The sequence below is a fragment of the Oreochromis niloticus genome, linkage group LG17 (genome assembly GCF_001858045.2).
Source record: "Oreochromis niloticus isolate F11D_XX linkage group LG17, O_niloticus_UMD_NMBU, whole genome shotgun sequence".
Lineage (NCBI taxonomy): Eukaryota > Metazoa > Chordata > Actinopteri > Cichliformes > Cichlidae > Oreochromis > Oreochromis niloticus.
The window spans coordinates 124,724-151,053 of record NC_031981.2 but is presented as its reverse complement, the minus strand read 5'-3'; the positions used below and the strand labels follow the sequence as shown (position 1 = coordinate 151,053).

Here is a 26,330-nt window from a genome sequence, read left to right as displayed (position 1 = left end):
AGGGAGTTGCAGTAATCCAAGCATGAGGTTATAAAAGCATGGATGACAGTTTCCAAATCACGCCGAGAAAGAAAAGGACAGACGATGATAGAATGAAGATTTCACCACCCCATTTTCATGGCCATCAAAACTGTGCAGTGTCAATTTTTACCCCAAGATTAGTAATCGAGCTCTTCAGGTGAGGAGTCAGAGCAGCAAAGTCAACACCAGAGGAATGACTGGGACCGAATAAAATTGCTTCCATTTTACGTTCTTTAAAATGTCAAAAAATGTAGGGCCATCCATGTTGTAACATCGCTAAGACGATCAAGCAGGAGTCCAATCGAGGAGCTATCAGAGTGACTGAAAGGTAGATAAAGCTGGTAATCGTCAGCATGTAGATGAAATGAAATTTTGTGTTTTCGGAAGATCGCACCCAGTGGCAGGAGATACAATGAAAACAGCAATGGCCCAAGAATAGATCCCTGCGGTACGCCCCATAGCAGAGGGGCCACAGAGGATGAAGCCGAACCCAACTTAACAGAAAAGCTCCTGTTAGAGAGATATGATTTTATTCACCAAAGTGCCAAGATGGAAAATCCTACACAATGCTGTAGTCGAGACATCAGCAGGTCATGATGCACAGTGTTGAATGCAGCAGTCTTATCCAATTAAACAAGCACTACATGCTTACGACAGTCCATCGCTAACAGAATCTCATTCAGGTCTTTTATCTTGGTGCTAACCAACTCTTCATACAGTGGATCCAAAATCTACTCAAAGCGTTTCACTTGTTCCACATTTTGTCATGTTGCAGCCTTATTCTGAAATGAAATTCTTGTAAATTTATTAAGAATAAAAAACTAAAAAATACCACATACAGCCTTTGCCATGAAACTCAAGACTGAGTTCAGTTTTAAAACTAAACTCAACTGAGCTCAACTTTTCAGAGCTGAGGGAAAACAGAAGTTTTAAGCAGGAATTGAATGTTGCTGATGGAACAATAAGGCATCCTCCAGGAGTAAATAAATTCAAAAAAGTTCCCAAAAGTTCAACGTTCAAACCAAAATTAGAAAGCAGTGATTAGTGGTGGTCACGTTTCAACCTTGTTGTTTGTGTATCTCTTACTTAAAGAGGTTTCCCAGGTTAAACAGAGCTCGGTTGTGCTGAGGGTTGGTTTCCAGTGCTTTCCTGTAGTACATCTCTGCCTCCTCTGGGCTGCGAGTCAAAGTGCCAAGATTGTTCATGGCACTGGCATGACGGGGGTATAACCTAAGAGCAGAAGAGGATGCTATTGATCAAGAACATTTTGTATAATCAGCATTGGAGAATGCTGGACAGCACACTCCAATTAACTGATAATAGTCTTATGTGTCAACAACACTTGCCCTACCTGAAACTTTGCGCATATGTAAGAAAAATGGTATGACACGCTCTGAAGCCATGTTTCATCTCCTCATGAAGCGGCATATTTTTAACACGTCAATGGTGGCTTCAGAGCAAGTTAAACACGTATATATCTCTGACTGCCATCTACATACTCGTTCAAGTAAAGGAGGCAACTTTCATAGAAATGAAGTTATTGATATTGTCAATGCTACTCCTAAGGCGCACCGGATTATAAGGCACACTGTCGATTTTTGAGAAAATTAAAGGATTTTAAGTGCACCTTATAGTGCGTAAAATACAGTAAGTAAAACTTAACTGAATTTAATAAGAATTGCATTATTGGGAGCCCCCAGCAGCCTAAGCCTAAAGCAGCATATAGTTAGGACCAGGCCTAACTATATAGAAAAGTTTTAAGTTTAATGGTAAAAAATAGAGAGGTTGTCTGGCTCCCAAATCATGGACTGGGTGCTGGATCCATAGAAGAGGGACCTGACAGCTGAAGGCTCTGCCTCCCATTCTACTTTTAAATACCCTATATCCCACAAGTAAACAAACCAGCAAAGAGCAACACGGTCTGTTGGGGTGTCACAGTACGATGAGGTCTTTAAGATAAGATGGGGCCCGATTATTCAAGACCTTATATGTGAGGAGAGGGATTGTAAATCTGACTACATTTTATTTTTCATTCAAACCAACACAGATCATGTTTTCAAGTAAATTGTGGTAGTTGACAAAGTATTTGCTTCATATCTTTACATGTATACATTTCATAAATGTGTACATGTAAAGTCTAAATATACACATAAAATGTTGAGGCTAAATCAGATGTGTTTTGACCATGGACAACACAAAATATGGGGGCAGCGTCTTGGTTTAGAAAGTGAAGCCAGCAGAGTTGTAAGGCAATAATTCAGCACTAAGCTCTTGATAGAGTTAAAAAAATCATTTATCCCGTGTTATAAAAGTAAATGGAAAGCTGTCCACATTAGTATCACTTTATCCAGCACGGGTTGTGTGTTTTTTATAGAACCGTACTTATGTACTCCTCTAATGTTCATTGCTTGCTTCCATAGAAGCAAAAGTATGTTTTGTGCAAAACAATACCTGAGGGCAGTGGCGTAGTGGTGAATTGCCTCCTGGTGCCGACCGGTGTCTTTCAGGAAGTTGGCATAGTTGTAGTGGACTTTGGCATTGTGAGGCAGCGTCTGGATACCAGAACTACAATAAGGAAGGAGAGCATGGGGGGGAAAAAAGCACTTTTTGAGGAAAGTTCTATGCAAACTGAGCAAATTTGCAAATTTGGTTTGATGAGTGTGACAGTACCAGTCTGTGGTAACTGAGCAGTGGCTAAATTCTAGGAGCTCACTGGTCCTATAATTTAATAAACGTCATAAAGAAATAACTCAGAGATACTGATATCTTTGGCATATGCATTCTGACTGGATACAACATTAGAGCAACCTGCCTAGTCCTGTGTATGTAACCTTCATTCCTGGTGCAGGACACCAGGCCGATGTGTCCTTGATCCAACACAGCTGATTTAAATGGCTAAATGACCTCAATATGGCAATATCCCAATTCAGGGTCTGCAGCCTTAAAGGCCGCATTTTAAGGCCGATTACGTTACAGCGACGCGACAACGACTGTCCCAATCCGAAGTGTACTCCAAATGCGCCGTCGATTTCCCCAAATATCAAGTGTAGTCCGGTGTAGACTTCGTGGTCCCATATATCCCACAATTCATAGCGCGGTGGTGGGTACTTTCAAAAGTAAGTACTGAATATTATGTCACTTAATTATGTGCGAATGTTTAATAATGAAGAACATGAAAACATTACTGTTTCCCACATGTCGGCAAAGTTATGTGACATTAGTGATGTTTGTACTAACTTGTTTTAAAGCCTTTCAAATATACGCCGTTCAATAGTCGACCTTAACCTTACAGAGAATGTGATGATTTTATGGGTAATTAAAGTCAGTCATATATCCACAAACACAACAAGCTGAAAGTCAGTGACGCTGCTCGGTTTGCAGTCCTGAATATGACGGCACAAGCAGGATTCACTGCACTGTTAATGTTAGCTATGTTATATTGCTGCCTCTGTTCGGTGGTGTCGAGCCAAACGGACTTTAACGTGTGTTTGAACGAGCTGACGGTTCACTCGTTAAGCTGAAAGAAAGATGCTTTAATCACAGGAGTCACACATGTGTCCACTGGACCATCTGGGAACTCTTCTTGTTTAGCACTCGTAATAACACAAACACTAAATCCTCCTTCTCTTGTGCTGTTTTGTAGCAGTGTGTACACCTGAGACTGTCACCTGTCTGTCTGTCCTGCACTCTCTCTCTGTTTCTTTCTCTCTGATTGTGCAATAAAAGTATGAACATGTATTTATAAGTTACACTTGTGTTTGAATCCTGCAGCTTATCACACATTTGATTTCCATGTGTGACAACTGCAAGTGTCCAGAGTGAGGACAGACTGAGGGACCAACTGCTGCACATCATCTGTGAGGCTTTGCACCCCTGATGATCCACCAGGACAAACTCAGCAGTGTGTGAGGAAGAGGAGGAGGAAGAGCCAGCAGCAGCTGACAGATGGAGAGAATAGACAGACTGTTCCCTGTTTGTGAAGGACTGCTAGGAAAGTTTAACATAACTAATTTTCTGTCCTGAATAGGGATGGGTACCGGCATGGCACCGGTTCTGACATAAACGGTAGTAACCAGACCGAAAAGCAGCGCACATTTCGGTGCTTTTTTTTTCTCCTGACCCAATTCTAGCCAATCATTTTACGTTTCTGAGGATAGTAGGCGGGTCCAGGTACGTACGTTCTTTTAGAGCAGAGCTACAGATTAAAAATGCCCAAGGCGAAGCGGTCAAAAGTCTGGCTGTACTTCACAGCAAAAGATGCAAACTCAGCAGCCTGCAACAAGTGCTTTAAGCTGATACTGTGATACTGTCAAAGGAGGTAACACCTCAAATCTGATGAAACACCTGGCGGCGCATAGCGGTTTTTTTAAAGCCGAGAAATGTGCCGTGTTTGATAGCTTGCTGCGAGCTTGCTGTGCACATCTACTGCGGGTGTGGTGCCTGTTATCGGACCCGGAGTTAGCAACATCCCCCAAAAACCCGAAGAGGAGAGTCCTGGCCCCTAGCCCTGTCAAAAATGATGAGGATGATGATGGCAGCAGCCGCCGTTCTCCTCTGCGTGAGTAGCTTCATGTTGTTCGTGTGTAATTTACTTTGAGTAGGCTAACCACATTATTACATTAATGCATGTAAGGTGAACTAGCAAACACCGTCGTAGTTACATAGAAAAGCGTCTGGACTTCTTTGAGTTGCTTGAAGACGTTTCACCTCTCATCCGAGAAGCTTCTTCAGTTCTAAGGTCAAATGGCCGAGAGTCCCAGATTTAAACCCAGTGGGAGTATCCCCCCAAAGAGGGGGGTTTACGGCGGTTTACGACACTAACTGTCTGCCATCTATAATCCAGTTTTGAGTTCCCTCCCCAGACGCCTTAACGCCCACTCACATCCTGGGCCATCTGACCTCAGGAATTCACATGACAAGGTGGGGCCAGGTTTCACTATGAGCTCACCCGAAACCCTGGCTGATTAGGTCCCACACTCGCTTTCTCACACCTTGGCTCATGTGATTAGAGGATCACCAGGGGGTCCTTTGTCCCTCCTTGGGGGGGAAACGCCCACTGGGTTTAAATCTGGGACTCTCGGCCATTTGACCTTAGAACTGAAGAAGCTTCTCGGATGAGAGGTGAAACGTCTTCAAACAACTCAAAGAAGTCCAGACGCTTTTCTTTGCAAACTCCTTTGACTACGATGACCTGGATGACTGAGAACCTTCACAGACATATGTCGTAGTTACATGCGGCTGTCTTCTTGTTTGATGGCAGATACTCCCTTCACCCTGGCCAAAAAGGCTAAAATGACCAAAGAAAAAGTGGAAAACAGTTAAACATGAGAGGTTTTTGGACAAAGTTTGTGTTTTTCCCATTGTTTAAGCACTGCTTCCAGCCAAGAGTGAGACCATATATGCCCTATAGCTGCAGAAAAGGCTAACATTGTTATCTTTTTACAAAAAAAAAAAAAAAACCAGCTGAACATGAGAGGTTTTTGGACCAATTTTGTGTTCTCCATTCTTTAAGCACCGGTTTGAGCACTGGCACCATTTCAAAAGTAACGGTTTGGCACCGGTATCGGATAAAACCTAAACGATACCCATCCCTAGTCCTGAATCAGTCTTATTAGGTAATGTTCAAATAATGTTATCATTCCAGTGTTTTCAGTGTGGGAGAAAGTACTCAGGGCCTTCAAGTTACACACTATGAAAGGCAGCAACAAGTTTATATGTAAGCACTGAGCCAAATTTAGTAATGCCAACATATTAAACGAACAATATTTGTCTCTTATATATAATACATCTATATATACACTGTCAAAGATACTTGTCTTTGAGAGAAGATTTAAGGTGATAGAAAATATAAACAACTTGAATCTTTACTGAAGCTCAGTATTTGAAACAGAGTTCAAGTTCACTGCTGTAATAACTAATCATGATTACTATAATACTAACTTTAATATTGGCCATATTATATTTACATTACGAAAGTGAGATGACTTTAGTCTCATGAACAACATTAGCTAATTGTTATTTACTAACTAATCTTGAAATGACTGTTCAGTACAGGAATGAAGGCCAACAATCATGTTTTACAGTCCCGTGGTCTCAACCTCAGATACAAATTAAACACAACTCATATAAAACAAACAAATGAACAAAATATGTTCTCCTTCATTTCTGTCAAAGAATGCTGTATGAAACGTTTCCAGCGGTTGGTGTCATGGTTGCTAGGCAACCTGAGCAGTGTGACAAAGGTTAGACCGTCCCATTTCACAAGCCTCTCACTTCCAGCCTTAGTGGTCTTTGAGTATGCGGCCCTTGTGGACTGTTAAGGCTGCAGACCCTGAACTGGGATACAGCCAACATGTCTTGAAGTTCTCCAGAGGCCTGGTAATGAACTAATCATGTGAATCAGGTGTGGTGACCCAGGGTGATGTCCCCCCCACCCCTGCTCTAAAACATAAAGCAGATATTCAGCTTTTCACTCAAAATGTTAAACACAAACTAGTAATGTTAGAATTTTCAACTACTACTATCTTAGTAGTTTCACCTTGCAACAGAGCTTTGTGGTAACTTTCAATGGAGTCTGTTTTCTTAGATTTCTTAGCATGTCATCCGTTATATTTTCAGATTGCACTCTATTGATGGAGTAGATCTCTCTGCTGATCTAAAACTTTCAGTGTGAGCTGATAACTGTGATTAAAGTACACAGGAACTCTTACAGGAACAGGGCCTCCCTGGAGAGCCACACATTGTTCTGATGGACAGTCTTCCATGAGAACAGCAGGACCAGTAGCAGCATGGACACACTGAGAACTGCGGTGCCCCAACGGCCAACTGACGAACACAGACGACCAAGTCCATGAGCCACCAGGATACAGTAACCCATACTGCAACAGGACAGACAGTGAAGGAGGAAGAAAAAGAAGAGGAAGGAAGCAGTGGAAGGTTTGTGAAGAACAGAAAAGGAGGTAAAAAAAAAAAATGGATGGATGAGTTGATAGAACTCATTTAAAAGCCGATGACATTTTAAATCAACTATGTCTCATATTTCTAGTGAGGAAAAGTTATTCTGTGATAATAATCTTTAGCATTTTATCGCTTTAATCCGATGCGGTTCCAAAACACTAACATGGTGGAAGAAATACTAATGCTGATGTTTCAAAATTAGTCCAAAACCAATGGGCGATGTCTCTTTGGTTACAGCCACCTGTATGTACAGTCTAGAGTTCAGTTAGAGTTAAAACAAATCCATCTATCAGAATCAGAATCGTGTTTATTGGCCATGTATATGCACAAACACATACAAGAAATTTGGTTCCAGTAGAGGGTGACTCTCAAGCACAACAATGTAAATCTCACACACACACACACACACACACACACACACACACACACGTGTCTATATATACACATTACACATCCATACACAAAGCTGTGTAAACCAACTATAAATAACTAATCTAAACTTATATACGTAAAATACAGAAATGAAATGAGGTGGAATGAAAACTACAGAATGTACATAAGGTGCAGTTGCAGTCTGGCAGTGGGAGCAGTGTGACAGGTCAACTGTTTAGGAGGGAGATGGCGAGGGGAAAGAAACTGTTCCTGTGTCGGGTGGTCCTGGTCTGCAGGCTTCTGTACCATCTGCCAGAGGGCAGCAGGTCAAAAAGTCTGTGTCCAGGGTGTGAGGGGTCTGTGATGATTTCCCCTGCCTGTTTCCTGGTTCTTGAGAGGTACAGATCCTGGATGGAAGGCAGGGCGGCGCCGATGATCCTTTCTGCTGCCCGTACAGTCCGCTGCAGTCTGCTCCTGTCCTGTTTAGTGGCTGCACCATACCAGACTGTGATGGAGGAGCACAGGACAGACTCAATGACTGCAGTGTAGAACTGGATCAGCAGCTCCTGTGGAAGACTCTACTTCCCCAGTTGTCTCAGGAAGTACATCCTCTGCTGGGTCTTTCTGAGGATGGAGTTGATGTTGGTCTCCCACTCCAGGTCCTGGGAGATGGTGGTACCCAGGAACTTGAAGATCTCCACAGTGGACACCGGGCTGTCTGATATGGTAAGGGGGGGCAGAGTTGAGGGATGTCTCCTGAAGTCCATTGTCATCTCTACAGTTTTAAGAGTGTTCAGCTCCAGATTGTGCTGACTGCACCAGAGTACCAGCCGCTCAACTTCCTGCCGGTATGCAGACTCATCACCATCCTGGATGAGGCCAATGACGGTGATGTCATCTGCAAACTTTAGGAGTTTAACAGCCGAGTTCTTGGAGGTGCAGTCATTAGTGTAGAGGGAGAACAGTAGTGGTGAGAGGACACATCCTTGAGGGGCACCAATACTGAGGGACCAAGTTTCAGAGGTGATCTCCCCCAGCCTCACTTGTTGCTTTCTATCTGTCAGGAAGCTGGTGATCCACTGACAGGTAGCTGGTGACACGCTGAGCTGGGAGAGTTTGGAGGAGAGAAGTTCAGGCACGATGGTGTTAAAAGCCGAACTAAAGTCCACAAACAGGACCCTGGCATAAGTTCCCGGGCGGTCGAGGTGTTGCAGGATGTAATGCAGCCCCATGTTCACTGCATCATCCACCGGCCTGTTTGCCCGGTAGGCAAACTGCAGAGGGTCCAACTGGTGGCCGAGCAGATCTAGATATAGTTATTAGCTACATTAACTGATATTTTTAAGAGCGGTCTAATTTCAGTCTGACAATAGCACAACTGCTGCTGTTACCCCAGAAGAAGTGGAAACACAGCATGGACATATTAAGAAAAGTAAGCCATGTCCTATAGGGATAGATGCATTTGGATGTTTAAGCTTTAAGTTTCAGTCCATCCTAAATGCCTCCTGGTGAAGTTAATGGAGCAACTTTACATCTAGTTAGCTATTAAAACAGTCCATAGCAGTTAGTGCATAATGTGACCAATGTCAGGGTATTATATATTGGATGCCAATACTGCTACAGTTGGCAGAATTTCCAAACCTTAGGACTATTTTGCAAACATTTCCCTTTTAGATGTTTTAGCAATCCAAAGTGATGCGATGGTTTTGATGTCTTCATTTATGCTCAACATTTGGAACTGAGTTAAACATGTTTTTGCACTATTAATTAGAAGCAGCACTATGTCAAATGCTAGGGTTTCCATGCAAAATCCCCATGAGATTTATGATCTGCTAGTTTTGTTCATACCACCACGCATTTGTCAGTAAATACGACTCATTCTAAATCACTGTGGTCTACAGTCTACATACTAGCTGTCTACAGCCACAACCCAATTTCTCTGTATAAGGAAAAAAGTTTACCTGGAAGTAAACTGCAGAGACTTGTGATGATGTTGTAAGAGAGAAGCCTACACCACTAAGACAAGAAAGGAGAAGGTTTTGACTGGAGAAACTTAAATTATTGTCCATGGTCCAAGGAGGAAGCCAGAAAAAGGGGTTTCCACAGTTTACAAATAAATAAATAAATTAATAGGTAGCAAAATAAAACACGATGCTGAGGCTAAAACAAGCAGGTAGCTGAAAAGTAGTTTTGTTTTTTTTTAAAAATAAGTTTAAGTTTAAAAAAACATCTGGACTCAAAGTTCTTCTGAAAAAAGTACTAACAGGCCAGAATAAAAAGAAGAATACAGGTAAAGGACAAAGCATGTCATGGCTGGAATTTCCATGAGGCTCCTGAACCTACCTGGGATCCGCCCCTGGACAGGGCCACCTCCACCTCCAGTGGCTTAAATCAAGCCAGTGATTTAAGCCACATGCTGACATTCATTTAACGCCAGTTTGTCATCAACCCATTTTCTGGATTCGTCTTGGCTCACGCTCTACCTTCGGACTCAGGATACCAAGCAATCATTCTGAAAATCACTCTGTGCCTCACCTGCCTGCCCTCCTGCCATCACACTCCATCTGAAGACCCCGGATCTCAGGTCAGCCTTTCCACGCCATTCAGCTCCCCTGGATTCTCGGCCCCCCCCTCTCAACACTCTGTTTCCCCAACTGCAATATGACTGTTTCCTGCCCAGCTCCAGTCTGCATCTCAGGCCCCGTTTCCTCGCCCTAGGTCTGCATTCCCCTAGCCACTTTTTCCAGGCCACGCCAAGCTCTACATTTTATTGCTTTTGTCCTTGCCACGTTTACAGAGCTTAAGTCTGATAAAATATTGTTGAACCACCTGCTGTCTCTGTTCTGGGTTTCTGCGCCTGAGTTCAACTCGGTCCCGTGACAGAGCACTTGGTTTGTCAGGTAAGATGAGAAATACTAGAATATGTTTACATTAAGACTAAAGCTTAAATCTGTGATTTAGTATTTTTGTTTTCCTAACATACAAATTCACTTTTGCAATTCTAATTGAGCTTTTTGTGGCTTATTTTTGAAAAGCTAAATAATTCTTAAAAGGTGGTAATAATAAAAATAATAATAATAATATTATTATTATTATTAAGTACCACATTTTGTCAAAGGCAATTTATTAGACCAAGGCAAACCATCTCCACCAAAAGATATCATTGTTGCTTTTTTTTTAAAGCAAACAAACAAACAAACAAACAAACAAACAAACAAACAAACATACATCAGATGTAGAGCTGTGCAACTAGTAATCACTTGCCAACCAGTCTGACACGCACTCACCTCGGCATGTAGAGAACCCTTTCAGCCACGACAAATCCAACCCTAAAGAACAGGTTACTGGCAGGAATGAAGGGAAACACCAGAAACAACAATCCCACCAACACCTCCCTACTGTCTCGCCTCTGTGGAAAAAGAGAGAGAGGTGAGCACAGTCACAGCAAACAAACAAATCAAACCAAAAAGTTCCAAGTGAAGAAGCTTCAAACATCACGTGTGAAAAGTTTATTCATTTGGCAGAAAAACTATTACTCAATAACAGATCAAATACACTTGAGAACAGACTATTTATTCATCAACACTGAAGACAGGCATAGAATCAAAGGGAGAAAAATTGGAAGAGCAGATGTATCAGATCATAATCCACTGTATCTATCTGAGGAGGTGGAAAAGAAGAATATATCTGTAAGGCTGAGTTACTACGAAATGGGACCAAAAGTCAACAAACTTCTACCAAGACAAACACAATACACACAATATAAAACTCATGAAACATATCACCTCCTGAAGATTAGTTCCATTGTCAGCATGTCAGTTATCCACAAATTTAAACTGGAGGAAAAAAAAAGATTTCCTTAGGACTTGCTGAGAAACATCACTGTTTACTTCAGTGTCAGTATAAATCCACTGATACCTATCCATACATCTATAGAAGCTAAGTGACAGTTAAACTGACAAACTTTTAGTGTTTAATATATTTATTATTTTTCACAATGAAATACAAAAATACAAAGCATCAAATAAAAGTAAAAGAGGGGTGTTAGGTCTAATTGTTGAATGTTGCCATTGTGTTTCTTAAATTTGTACAGTCTTAGTTCAAGCAGTATTATCAAAGCTATTCCTTTGATCCTGAGCACCTCTAACCACTTTGTGTTGGGGGAGGTTTTATAGCAGATACATCCTATCTGGAAGATCTACTTCCTTTGATGTAAGCTTCCTGCGTTTACGACCCTTTGGTCAGCAGGAGGACACACACACACACACACACCTGCATGCATATACATACAGTGCCTTGTCTTTGTAACCAAAGGGGGTTGCGAGGGGAGGTGTTTTGTAAACTATTGTTTGAAGTTTGTCAATAAAAGCCAGCGAGAGGAGGCCCTCATCGGGGTCACTTCCATGCTGGACATAGACGAGGCCTCCCTTGCGCAAGTAATCGATCGATCGCTGACTGTCTTGTTTTCATTCATGATGAATAAGTCTCTAGAATTAGCGGGGTTTGTGGGAACAGACCCAACATTTATTTGGTCCTTCGAGCCGGATCCCAACACATTGCCTCCATCGCGAGGAGAGGGAGAGGACGCCACCGCAACGTCTGGGATGATTGACGGAAAGCCCTGGTGCCTTGATGCTTGTCACCAGGCCGGGAAGTTTGCGTCTGAACTCCCCTCGGGATGGATGGCGATTGACGGGATACAGAGACTCTTCCCATGAACGGAAACAACACGAACAGTAAGTACAGAAGGCCTTAGAGAGCGGCTACGTGACCCTGCGTTGATCGCAGGTACGGGAGCGCGCTAGCCGCGTGAGAGAGACGCAGGCTTCTCCGCCGTGTGGGGCGTGGAGATAACCTAGGTTCGGTAGCTCCGCCGTGAGGAGTGTTTGGAATCTCCGCCATTTGGGGCGTTTGGAGAGTGTCCGAAGGTTGGAATCTCCGCCATTTGGGGCGTTTGGAGAGTGTCCGACGGTTGAATTCTCCGCCATATGGGGCGTTTGAGAGTTTTCAACAGAGCGCGCTAGCTGTGCGTGTAGACGCAAGCGATAGGCCTATGTTGTGTGTGTGCGGGCCAGACGTGGTCTGCGTGAGTGTGGCTGATTGTTGTCTTGTGTGAGAATAAAATGTGTAAGTCTGCCTTAGAAGGGGATGTAAAATTTATGGAGAAATATTCACCGGGCAGCATGCAGTATGTAGGTTGTTGGTGTATTTGAAGGGATATTAGTGGAAGTTCAGTGTAAAATGCTTGTAGAAAGAATAACTCTAAGTGCAGCAGGTAAAACAGGGACAGCTAAGCAGAGGAAGGAATTGCAGTTAGCAGTCGCTAAGTTGTGGAACAACACCGTGGAAAAGCATTAGAAAGAGCAAGAATGTTAGCAGAAAAAAAAGAGCCAGAGAAGAGCGTAAGAGGCAGAGGTGGAGGAGAGACTAAAGGCTGAGTATGGAGAGGCATTAGGAGCAGCGTTGAGTCCAAAACAGACTAGGCAGGAGAGGAGACAGAAAGGAAAGAAAGTGAACATAAACGTTGCAACCACATATCCATCCCTGATACAACAGAAAAAAAACCATATGGTGTTTAAGTCTGCCTTGAAAGAGGATGAAATACACTGCAAAGTTTTATTGGGCAGCACGTGGTGTGTGGATCGTTGATGAATGAAGTGAAATTGTGCTCTAAGCAGAAGCGAGTGTGAGTGTGTCTGACGTCACGGTGTGTGTGAAAAGGCATCCAGCTGGGGCAGACGTGATTCTGCAGGTCACCTGCCCAGCGGACAAAGAAATAACATAATTTGTGTGGTGAATGATAGCACGAAGAGTGTTTGGTGTTTCTCAGCCTGAAACAGCTATAATGCTACTTTCTGTTTATGAGAGAAGGATAGTTTAAAAGAGAGAGAGAGAGAGAGAGAGAGAGAGAGAGAGAGAGAGAGATGTGTGTGGTTTTAAGCAGTGATGAGATTAATGAAATGTGATGAGAGGAACACAAAAACATACAGAAAATACATCAACCATACTAACCCTACATGCATATACACAATAAATGATACTCATGAAGACCAGACAGCATCTTAAGCATGAGATTCTGTTTGTCATCTTGTCCAAGTCACTAGTAAGATGAAAGTGATACATAGACTAGTGGACTGAATATTATAGGAGGAGAGATGACTGCATCATAGAGGAAAACAGAATGCTGATGAGGGGTTTTAACTGAGTGAGCTGATTGTGAGTTTCTGGTGTATGAAGAAGTTTTACCACGGCAAACATTTTTTTGGTTACATGAGAAGAAACTTATTATGTGATGAGACAACAGGGTTATGCTGTATGTTGTGTGTGTGACTGATTGGATGAATGTTTGAGGTTAAACTGGCTGTTGATTTGTCTTTTGTTACCAAGTTGAGCCTGCCAAATGGGTTGTTACGATTTATCCCCCTGGCATGAAGAACACGTGTCATGACTTAAACAAGGCCTTTCTTTCCTTTGCTTTCCTTTCTTTTTTATTTTGTTACTTTCATGGTGCACTGAAGGTTTCGGTTGATGATCTCTGTTTGAGCAGATATCCACGATTAGAATAAAAGAGCTATACGACTCATCGTCGAGAAAACTGTTGCAAAAGTGAGTTTCTCCAAAAAATTAAAATGAGCTCAGGAGAAAGCCACTTATTTGGGACAATCAGAAAACAAGTCCCTGTCAAAAAGGATTCAGAGAGGGAATCCAATTTGGAGTTTTTCTTTTTCCTTTTGAAATGACGTTATTTTGCTGTGGGTGAAAATGAAAATGCGACGATAAAATTCCACAATCAGCAAAAAGAAAGAATGGATGACTGTGTGAATGAGTGAGAATTTTAAAATAAATGGGGAACTAACTAACTGACTGACAAAAGCTGACAAGACTGACTGACTTAACACCATTGTGTGAAGTTAACCCCCACCTGACAAAGGTGTGGATGTATCTCTGTGTGTGTCTCTGTTGCAGGAACAGAAGGAGACCACAGGAGGAAACTTGGGTCACATGACTATGTGAACTCTGCAAATTTAACCTTTTGGTTTAAAATTTTCTGTGTCTGTGAATTCACCATGGGTGTGTTATTAACTACTTTGTGTTGCTCACAGAGATCACTGTGAGAAAGAGTGTATACACCTGCGCAGCGCTAACATTAACATTTCTTTTTACAGCAGATGGTTAATCATGTGATTTGATCATGTGATTTATAGCAGGACACAACTTAATGTGTTTTTTCTACCACAGGATTACTGAGATTTTGTGTGAAGAAAACTGTGGTTACAGGCTGTGTGTTGATGATGAAATTACACTGTGTTGTGGAGAAAATATGAATGTTACAGGGGAGAAGTGAATACAGTTTGAGACATACTGTGATGAAACTATTGTTACTTTTTCTACAGCGAGTGTTAACTTTATGACTTTTCACAGCTTCTCTGGAATCTGAATGGCCGACACCTGATAACCAGGATGAACTGTGTTTGGCTAATGTTTGTTTTTCTTTAAGAGTGCTTGTAAAGGATTCAGCACAGACAGAGAAGTGACAATTGAACAAATGTGCAGTGGTTACAGAATAGTTGAATATGGGGCTCATTAGCTGGCCACTACTGAGCTCATAGTGATAAATGAGTGGAGTGACATTGCTTAAGGAAAGTCACCGATTAAATTGTGGAATAAATTGGGATGATTCATGATTTGGGACAAATTGTGATAATAATAGTGATTAATGATTGGGGAAAACCTGCACATGATATTTGTCTTTTATGCTGAATACTTTATTATTCCTTTGATCTATAGTCGGTTGAAAATGTGAAGTTTGATTTAACGGATTTGTCTTCCAGGATACAGGCTCCAGGTGGAGCTGAGAGTTAGACAAGCTAAACATTTAATTGCTGACTAATGTTTTTACACAGGGTTACAGGTTGGAGTGAAGCTGCTCCAAGGGACAAACCCTGGAGATTGTTTTAGGGAGAATGTGCAACATTCTTGTACATGTCTCATTGGGGAGTTGACACATGGCGGAAGCCATGTGGCAAGAGGAGTGTCATTTTAATTTGCAGATGTCGTGAGATGCCATGACGAGAGAAGTGACTGAGAGGATCGTCCACAAGATGGGAGCTGAGGCCTGGAGAGAGTCTTCAGGAGGATCAGAGATCGCCTTCAGCACAGAGAGCTGTGCTACTGAGCTTCCAGGAGATCGTCATGAGGAGACTCTGCACAGCAAAATCTTAAAATAAAATGAAAGAGTTTCGACGTTGACGTTGAGGAAGACAACTAAGGTGTACGACGTGCTCTGCCTTTAAAATCTTCAGCAACGTTGAATCATGAGGATTTGAGGGAGCGTGCCAGGCTCCATAAGTGACAGCGCAGAGGAGGTCCAGCGATGGACTTGTGGTTCTGTGAACAGCATAAATGCCAGGTGACTGTGAAATAACTAACAGCATTTTTTTTTTTTTCCACAAGTGAAGCCAGTAACTTACTATCCTAAAAGATTAGCTCTAGTTGCTTGTGCTTTACCTCCATGCGTGAGATCAGTATGTGCAGCAGCCTAAGCTGTACAATGTTTCAGGAAATAGTTTATTTCACCTTTTGACATTGTTAGTTTCACACGAGGTAGATGTCTACTACTGCAGACTAAAATTACATTTCTGTCACCTACAAGACACTTGTCTTTAATGTTACTGTTACTCTCACAACCACATATAACCATAAAGTGATGCACAATTCTGAATCCATCAAACCTTTTGCCAACGAAAGAAGAGGGCACTTCTCATGAGTGTAGACAGCGCGTAGAGAGGAGTATAAGCCGAGGGATGACTTAACAGATGTGCCACTTGGTGAGGGAAAGGTTTGGTTTGTTGGTGGTTGAGTTCTACAACAGTAGAGGGACAAACTAAAACGGGTTTACTGTAGTAGATAGTGAGAAAGTTATTTATGCAGGACAACTAGCATGTTTTATATTTGCTTGAGTAGCAGAGATGCTAGCTTTAACGGAAGTGTCTAATTCTGCAGAGAAATAAGATGTGACGATATACACTGATAGCCAGTATGCATTTGCTACATTACATTTCTTCGTGGTACAGTGGGTGAGCTGAGGTGTGACAGCCTCTACAGGGAAACCTGTAGAACATGCCAAACTCTTGCAAAATCTGCTGGAGGCAGTGTTATTACCCAGTAGAATTGCCGTTTGTAAATGTGTAGCACACATGTGAGGGAAAGATCCAGATGCATTAGAGAATGCTTTTGCAGATAAGATCGCGAAAGAGGCAACTTTAGGAGAACATGGTGTTAACGTTTTAGCAGTGCACCGCCAGCAGACGTTGGCTATTATGCGGGATGCACTGGCAGACATGCAGGGCCACTCATCTACTGCAGGGAAACAGTTGTGACTTACAGTAGGAGCGAGCTTGCAGGATGGTGTTTGTTATCTGTGTGATAAACCAATACTGCCTTAGAATTGGTATAAAACTGTTGCTATTTTGCGCCATGGGCTTTGCCATGTCGCAACAGGAGGGAGATAATGAGTAGTTTATACTTTAAGATTAAATACCCTTAAAAAAAAAAAATTTTGCAGGTCATGTATGATATGCTGCAAATATTTGGAACATGGGATTCCCGAGACCATTTATAGTGATAATGGTCCACAATTTGTAAATAAAGTGATTAGATTAATGGCACAACATCTAGGGATAACATTAACAACATAATTGTTTATATCATCCACAAAGTGCAGGGTTGGTAGAGAGACCTAATGGAACAGTAAAGTTAAAACTTAGGAAGACTTTGGAAGAGACACGCAGGACATGGTTAGACTGTGTAGAATTAGTTAAGATGTATATGAATGTACATGAGGATTACTCCAACAGAGAATGGTCTGATTCTTTGAGATTATATATGTTAGAGCATTTAGAGTTCTAGTCTTCTGTAGTGATGATAGGAGAGCAGAAGAGAGAGCATATTAGCAGGTTAGATGCTTAAAGTGTTTAAAAGTAAAAAAGTCTTGAGAACAAATGATCTGCCAGATGATTCTGTTCTCCACAGGAGCAGAGTCTGAAGTCTGGAGATTGGATGTGGACAAGGCCATGGAGAGGAAGTGCTGGTCCAGTCCACGGTGGGAAGGTCCATATCGGGTGCTGCTGACGACGACCACAGCAGTGAAGATTGCTGAAAGGACACTTGGATACATCAAGCGCACTGCAAGAAGGTGACACACATCCAGGCCAGCTCGGAGTAAGTGGCAGGAAGACCGGGTACAAAGGGGGGGGAAAGCCTCCAGGGCCCCTCGTCTCAATCCGGTGAAGAAACCAACTGAGCCACAGGTACTCATCAGATGGCTGGGAATGTGCTGTGCGCCTTCTTGTGCCTGTGGACCCAGAGTGGGATGACAGGAGCGCACTGGGACAGAGCAAACCACACCCAGTGCCTGCATGGGGTTTTCAACCAACTATTGGTGGCAGTTTGTGAACACAACCGCTCACATAAAGAACGAGACCAATGGTTATGCTTGTGAAGCCACTGTCTACACATTCTTCTGGACTGTGGCCATATAGCATCACTGAGAGCGAGACAGTTTGTTTGGTTGCCGTAGCAACACATCCAGGAGTAAACATACTTGGAACACTGCCAACTTTTCAACTTCTGAACCTGACGGTTGATTCACCAGTAGCTGGGAAGGTGAACTGCTCTGGTAAGACAGACCTGCTAGTCCGACTCCAACTATCTGACTTGCTGCAGGACATTGAACAGCTAAATAAACTGGAAACAGGCCAGTTGCCTATGTGTATGAAGGGCAATGGATTAGTCCAAGTTGGAGATTTACCATGAAATCTGAGCAACGTCACCTATTCTTGTGTCCTCTGCAAGAAGGATGCAAACAGAGAAGCCCTTTGTCTACATCTACATCATCTACATCTACATCAAGCTGGCTGAGGTTTTGAGCCAAGAAGATCAAAACACCTTGATCCAATTTCCTTTACAAAGGTTTTCCTGTGGTGACAACATGACAGGAGAAGTTGTAAATGCGGATAATTTACCAGTTGACTCTAACCCCCACAGGATGCCTACAGTGAGAAGATTTGGGGGTTGATAGGAGTCATAAAGAAGGGTGTTGACCAGGCTACAGCTTTGAAGTTAGCTGAGAGCCACATGGACAAACAATAAAGTCAACTGATGTGTTTGAATGTCTATGTCTGTATACAGTTGTATTGTAGTGACATATGATTTTTGAGAATGTTGATTCTTCTTGTTTGACTGTTACATTCAGTTGTTTACTTGCAGGAATACATAATGAATTGCACGACAGGAGTAGATGCACCACAAGGCTGGATAACTTGGTGAATGTCTGGTCCTTGGTGGCATCTTCTTTTGAAAATATTAATTCCTGTTTTTGGACTGTTGATACTGATTTGCTTACGTATAGGATGTAGTTTACTGTGTATGAGATCAATGAGAAGCAGGTTAACTGCTTACATGTATTAACTGTGAACTTTTGCATCGATAGAAGGTGAATGAAGAGGAGTTGTGTATGAATGAAATCTACACTGTCACTGTCCAAACAAAGGGTGCATAAGTTGAAATTTAAGTATATACAATGACAAAAAGGGGGGAAATGTTAGGTCTAATTGTTGAATGTTGCCATTGTGTTTCTTAAATTTGTACAGTCTTAGTTCAAGCAGTATTATCAAAGCTATTCCTTTGATCCTGAGCACCTCTAACCACTTTGTGTTGGGGGAGGTTTTATAGCAGATACATCCTATCTGGAAGATCTACTTCCTTTGATGTAAGCTTCCTGCGTTTACGACCCTTTGGTCAGCAGGAGGACACACACACACACACACACCTGCATGCATATACATACAGTGCCTTGTCTTTGTAACCAAAGGGGGTTGCGAGGGGAGGTGTTTTGTAAACTATTGTTTGAAGTTTGTCAATAAAAGCCAGCGAGAGGAGGCCCTCATCGGGGTCACTTCCATGCTGGACATAGACGAGGCCTCCCTTGCGCAAGTAATCGATCGATCGCTGACTGTCTTGTTTTCATTCATGATGAATAAGTCTCTAGAATTAGCGGGGTTTGTGGGAACAGACCCAACAAGGGGAGAAAAATTAAAATAAAAACCCACCCTAACAAACACCCCTGTTCGCTGTCAAGTAATCAAAAGTTTAAAAGGAAAAAACTTTCAATCAGTGCAAAATAACACCAGCCAAGGTATACAGAATAAGAAGGAAGAAAAAATAAGCAAACAAATATAATTAAAAATAAATAAATAAATAAATAAATAAAGAAAGAAAGGTCATTCCTGAACCTGTGTAGATGGTTGGTCAAAAAATATCAAAAAGGGTTTCCAGACTTTATTAAATTTATTTACAGAGCCTCTCAAAACGAACCTAATTTCAGATGAAATAATACATCCTTAACCCAATGCGAAACCGTGGGCGGGGCTGCGTCCTTCCACTTCAAAACTATTAGACGTCTTGCCAATAGTGTAGAGAAGGCAATAAGTCTTTGACCACCTGCCGGTAGCGCCAGACCATCGGAATTGACCCCAAATAAAAATAAAAGTGGATTGAGTGACACTGATTCCAAATATGCATGACAAAGCCTCACAGACATCCATCCAGAACTTTTGTATTCTGGGACAGGACCAAAACATATGGATCAAGGTGGCCTCTGCCAATTTACATCTTTCACACGTTGGGTCAATCTGAGGATACATCTTTGCCAATTTTGATTTGCTGAGCACCATTTTAAACTGTAGAAGGCAATGTCTTGCACACATGGAGGACAAGTGAATATTACTTAAAACATTGCCCCAGTCTGCTTCAGTAATACAGATTCTAAGATCCTCTTCCCAGGATCGCCTAATTGCAGACATAGAAGAAGAACCCAGGCGCAAAATCAGAACAAGTATTGATGATATGGCCTTTTTCTTAACCGGGTTAAAACACATAATGTCATCCATTACATCATTAGGGGGTTTATTCAGGAACCCTGGGATGGAGCCTGAAAGAAAGTGTCGTATTTGTAGGTACCTAAAAAAATGAGAGGGGGGAAAGTTGTATTTATTAGTCAGCTGTTCAAACGAGGCAAACGTGCCGTTAATGAATAGTTCCTTTAAAGATCTCAGCCGTCGCCTCTGCCAGCCCTGAAATGTGGCATCAGACATTGAAGGGGAAAAAACATAGTTGGAAGCTACTGGGCTCCCTAAGCAGATCTTCAGAAGATTAAAATGTTTCTAAACTGAAAGCAAATTTGGATAGTATTATTAACTACAGGATTCTCAAAAGTCAGGCTTTTGGGTAGATGCACCTACGACAGACGATAGCAAGAAAGAACCAGAAGAGAGTTTCTCCATTTCTACCCATACGGGTCCGCTGCAATCGTGCTGATAGTGCAGCCAGTAGGTCAGACAGCGTAAATTGGAGGCCCAGTAATAATAACGGAAATTCGGTAGAGCCAGGCCCCCGTCTTGCTTTGACTTTTGCAGATGCGTTTTACGCAAACGTGGTTTCTTATTGTTCCAGAGGTATGATGAAATTACAGAGTCCAATTTCTTAAAATAAGCATTCAGAATGTATATAGGGAGGCTTTGAAACAGATAAAGATATTTGGGTAATACAGACATTTTAACTACATTCACTCTCCCAACTAACGAGAGAGGAAGCGGCGACCATTTTGACAAGTCTTGTTGCATACCGAGGTGTAACTTAGTAAAATTTTCTTTAAAGAGATCACTGAAGTTATTCGTCACAGTTATGCCTAGATAGACAAAACTATGCGTTGCAATCTTGAAGGGAACAGTAATGCTTGCTAATGTGGAAAGGGGCATATTTAGAGGCAGTAATTCACTCTTGTGTAGATTCAATTTATAGCCTGACACAACCCCAAATGCAGGGCTCTAGACTAACTTTTTGACATGGGCACACCGGTACGCCTAACTTTAAAAATTTTTCAACCGCATCACTTAACACCGCAGTTTTACATGTGCACTTTCTTTGGGGGGGGGGGGGGGGGGGGGGAAGGAGTCCATACAGACAATATTCATTTCTAAATTATTAACTAACAAACTTGTGCTTAAATTGCTTTGTCAATATTGTACAAAATGTTAAACTTAATCATCATCTCGGCTCCTCTGACGACCTGTTTGCTGCTGCCTGCTGCTGAAAGGCAGTGGGGAGAGGGGACACGTGGGCGGTGCATTTATTGCAGCATTCAAAGATTGATGGCACCGTGTCAGAGCTGGCTATGAATTTCAGACGGATCAGTCCTTAACTTAACACAAAACTTATCAATAGTTCTTTTCATCTTTTCTTATTACCCACAGCTACATCCACTTCTGTCAGGCCTAGGCTGCTCACTAGGGCTGGGAATCATCTCTGATTTCTATAATCTATTTGATTCCGGTTCTCAAAGTCTTGATTCGATTCAATTTAGCCTCAGACAGTCAGAAATATTATAATTCTGATCATTTATCAGTACTGATACATGTGAGACTTCATCAGAGTTGTGAACATCACAGCAGATGCCTTTGTGTCAAAGTAACTGAGAATAAAACACAGAAAAACATGAAGGAGATTTTCCTGGTCTGGCGTTTTATAGCAGATAACCTTAAAAATATTCTGCAATATTCTGCAACTTTGCATAATTTTAAGAAGTTTAAATTTCTTCAGTATTGAACAGCAGAAATTAGGCTTTCTTGTCCGAGGTCATTTAAGTGAAAAAAAGAAAAAGAAAAGAAAAAGACAGCGGCCGACAGCGCTGTAAACAACGGTAGACTGGTGGGTAATAAGCGAATGAATAATGCAGAAAACAGAGATTTGAGACGGGAAACTGTTCTTGAAGTACAGAGAGAGAGAGAGAGAGAGAGAGAGAGAGAGAGAGAGAGAGAGAGAGAGAGAGAGCTGTGCATGAAGTGCGATTTTTATCGTGATGGAAGCAAAACAGCAAAAGTCAGAGGGAATTCATGACGACATTGATCAAATGTGAAGCGTAGTTTGCTGCTTCTTTTGCTGCTGGCTCGGCGAATTTTGGTTGGAGAGACAAAACCTGCAGCTCAGAATCAGCGCAAAAAAGACGGAAACACAGCGCAGAGCTCCGACGCATCAGAATCGCTGAGCTCCAACAGCGTGTCTGTGTTCGGGCCGTGGGGTGAGAAAGCCGAGAAAGACAAAGCTGATTCTGATGCGTCGGGTCCGCTCTGTGTTTACGTCTTTGTGTGGAATCCGTTAATGAATTGATATGGCTTTATTCAAGCTACTCACCTCTCTCTTCCACCTGCACTTTCAACTGGACCACGGCCAATCAGAGAGGTCCCGCCCCTGACTATCTCTGATTGCTTTAGTCCACGATAGGGGCATAATGTGTGTCTGTTGTTGACCACACGGACAGTTGCAGAGATTTTTTTTTTTTTTTTGGTTGCACTCTAGAGCCCTGCCCAAATGTATCAAAAAGTTGAAGAATGTAGGGAATTGTTACCTCAGCCTTGGATACAAACAGCAGGAGATCATCGGCATAGAGAGATAATTTATGCTCAGTTCCATATCGTGAAATGCCTTGAATAGCATGATTACTTCTTATAGCTATTGCCAACGGCTCAATAGCTAATACGAAAAGGATTAGGCTGAGGGGGCAGCCCTGACGGGTTCCACGATGTAAGCGGAATGGTTTCGAATAATGGTTATTAGTGAGTACCATAGCTGAAGGACAGGCATAGAGTAATTTCAAACTGATAAACTTTTAATTGTGCAACCATATTCTTAGAGAGGGTACAGTTTACTACTACTACTACTACTACTACTACTACTAACATTAACAACGTGCTAGCTGCAAATGATCATGTGCAGTTCTGAAAGCAGTCTGGTACAAACAACATTTGAATTTGAATTCATGTTGTTTGTACCAGACTTGTTCTCCAGACAGTGAAGTAGGACCGTCTGTCACCTAAATTCCACTGAATTAAATACAAAATGTTTGAGAACAACTTATATGTGTACATTCACAAGCATAGAGCTCTCACTCCTGCTCCACTGAAGCTTCAGTGCAAGAAAAGATCATTTAGAATATGTTGACTTCTTCAAGTGCAAAGCTCACAAGCCTGACAAAGTTGGGAAATTTTCATTGCTGAGCAAAAGTTACCAGATATGAATACAGAGCTCTAGAAAAACAGCCTAAGAACACGGCGGCATTCGACTGAATGTTATTTTCTGGCCAGGAATAGTCTGTTTGAGGATATTTTTGTCTGAAACAGGTCTCCCTTGTAAATGAGACACTGAGTATCAATGAGTGTAACTGTATAAAAAAAACAATCCGCAAATATACAGCACAGAGCACAGTTCAATAAAAACTAATCAAATCAAATATCATCTGAAATTTAGTCTTCACTGACAACCCAAGTTGGGAAAAACAAAACAAAAGACAAACAAACATATACACCAAGATCAAGTTCTTTTTCCAAAACAATTGGAGGAATATAGTTTCAGTCACATTTATACATTTATCACTCCCATCAAATGGTGAATGTTTCCAAACATTCAACTGGAACTGTACGAGATAAGACTGAGATGTAGAATAATAATAAAAAAAAGTGCTGGATTTGGGGTGAAACCCTCCATGCATGGTCTTTTTATATCACTTGTCTTTTTATAATAATTATAAGCCAATTTTCAACCTTCCCTTTATTTCAAAAGGCTAACTGATCATCTGCAGAGGAAAGATTTTGCCACAGCGGGGTGCACCGAGGTATTTTTTTTAAACGGAGCAGACACTGCAGGAGACAGAGCTGGTTAGCAAAACAAAAGTGAGCCTTTATTAGCCTTTATTGAACAAAAGTGAGCCTTTATTAGGGCTGAAGGAAGGCAAAAAACAAGAACGCTAAGAAGAAAAACAGAAAATGACAACTACACTGAGTACAGGCTATGAATGGTAAATGGACCGGCCTTATATAGCGCTTTTCTACTCTCAGGGAGTACTCAAAGCGCACTTTATCTATACGTAGTGTCTGTGAAGGTTCTCAGTCATCCAGGTCATCGTAGTCAAAGGAATTTGCAAAGAAAAGCGTCTGGACTTCTTTAAGTTGCTTGAAGACGTTTCACCTCTCATCCGAGAAGCTTCTTCAGTTCTAAGGTCAAATGGCCGAGAGTCCCAGATTTAAACCCAGTGGGAGTGTCCCCCCAAAGAGGGACAAAGGACCCCCTGGTGATCCTCTAATCACATGCGCCAAGGTGTGAAAGCGGGTGTGGGATCTAATCAGCCAGGGTTTCGGGTGAGCTCATTGTGAAACCTGGCCCCACCTTGTCATGTGAATTCCCGAGCTCACCCGAAACCCTGGCTGATTAGATCCCACACCCGCTTTCACACCTTGGCGCATGTGATTAGAGGATCACCAGGGGGTCCTTTGTCCCTCTTTGGGGGGACACTCCCACTGGGTTTAAATCTGGGACTCTCGGCCATTTGACCTTAGAACTGAAGAAGCTTCTCGGATGAGAGGTGAAACGTCTTCAAGCAACTTAAAGAAGTCCAGACGCTTTTCTTTGCAAACTCCTTTGACTCTATACGTAGTGCTTTCTAAGTACATTCACACACATTCATACTCTGATGGATGCATCGGAGAGCAACTTGGGGTTAGTATCTTGCCCAAGGATACTTGACATGCAGACTGGAGGAGCCAGGAATCGAACCACCAACCTTCCGATCAGTAGGTGACCTGCTGTACCTCCTGAGCTACAGTCACCCCTATGAACAACTATGAAACTATGAAAAACTCAAAACTATGATGAGTATGATGTTGAATAACAGACGCCTTGACAGTGAGTGAATGGAAACACACAAAGACACACTAGGGGTAATCAGGGGGAGGAAACAGCTGACACAAATGAACCCAATGACGTTACAGGGGAAGTGAACCTAAACACAATGATAAAGACACAACAGACTCTTTCAAAATAAAACAGAAAACACTGAGAAAATACAAAAATCAAAGAATAAAACTAAAATACACAAATCACTGAGTCGCAGACCCAGTACTGTGACAAATTTATTAGTGTTAGTCAAATTTCAGCACAGAAACAGCTTTAGTGAAGGTTACAAATGATCTTCTTATGGCCTCTGACCAGTGTTGGTCAAGTTACTTGAAAAAAGTAATCAGTAACTAATTACTGATTACTTCCCCCAAAAAGTAATCCCGTTACTTTACTGATTACTTATTTTCAAAAGTAATTAATTACTTAGTTACTTTTTAAAAACACGATTTACAACCTGAATAGGTGATAAAGCGATAGATCTTTCAGCCCAATTCTACTTTTTCTGCATAATTCATCATACAAAATGTAATCAAATGGAAAAGTCTCTTTTTAAAACTTGTTTTATTAGTTTTAATCTTTTAACTTTATGCATCAAGCAAAAATTAAATTATATGCAACATTCTCTGACTGGAAGAAATTTGTTTAACATTTAAACCTATTTTCTGCACATTCCAGCACATAAAATAAAATATTTTTTTGTGTTTACACTCAGTCTTTCAAATAAATGCAAGTAAAACACAGCAGAAAATAAATAAAATCAAAGACTCAGCGGTCCTGTTGCTCTATTTTCACCTATAAAGCAGGAGTGGGTTAGGCAGAGGTTTACCCTGGTGCAGGTGTGCCGCAGCAGTCAGTGGAAGAATCCGCGAGTTTCTCTGTGAATTTCACATTACGTCGTAGTGCACTCGCTGCTTGCTTGGAAGTTTAGGGGTTTAAAAAGAAGTTTTCTTCCCACGCACAACGGACACTAATGTTTTTGTCACTTTTTATGGAATCAAACTCAAAGTAAGGTCAGTACTTCCACGCTTTAAACGCTGCACGCTCATACTCTCTCCGCACTCGATATATTATCCATTGTTGATCTGCACACAGCTGTTGCCACGAACGTCGCACTCGCTTACGTCACTGTCATGAGACATTCTCGCAAAAAAAATCAGGGTTTTAGTAACGCAGTGCTCCTACGGGAAAGTAAC

The 26,330-nt window shown here is 41.8% G+C and overlaps 1 protein-coding gene across 5 annotated transcripts in view; it reads right to left on the bottom strand.

The window, feature by feature from the left end:
• The window catches only part of tmtc1 (transmembrane O-mannosyltransferase targeting cadherins 1), a 98,105-nt gene that overhangs the window by 25,354 nt on the left and 46,421 nt on the right, over positions 1-26,330 (bottom strand). For 4 of the 5 annotated variants that reach the window (XR_001222925.3, XM_019346835.2, XM_025899400.1 and 1 more), the window contains exons 8-11: positions 10,638-10,759; positions 6,732-6,899; positions 2,473-2,586; positions 1,108-1,251 (exon numbers count right to left, since the gene is read on the bottom strand). Coding sequence is in view for 4 of the 5 variants with exons in the window: in XM_019346835.2 (XP_019202380.1) it covers positions 1,108-1,251; positions 2,473-2,586; positions 6,732-6,899; positions 10,638-10,759 (548 nt within the window). In the remaining variant the exon portion in view is untranslated. The remainder of the gene's footprint in view (positions 1-1,107; positions 1,252-2,472; positions 2,587-6,731; positions 6,900-10,637; positions 10,760-26,330) is intronic. The other variant, XM_013264350.3, reaches the window with a different exon arrangement.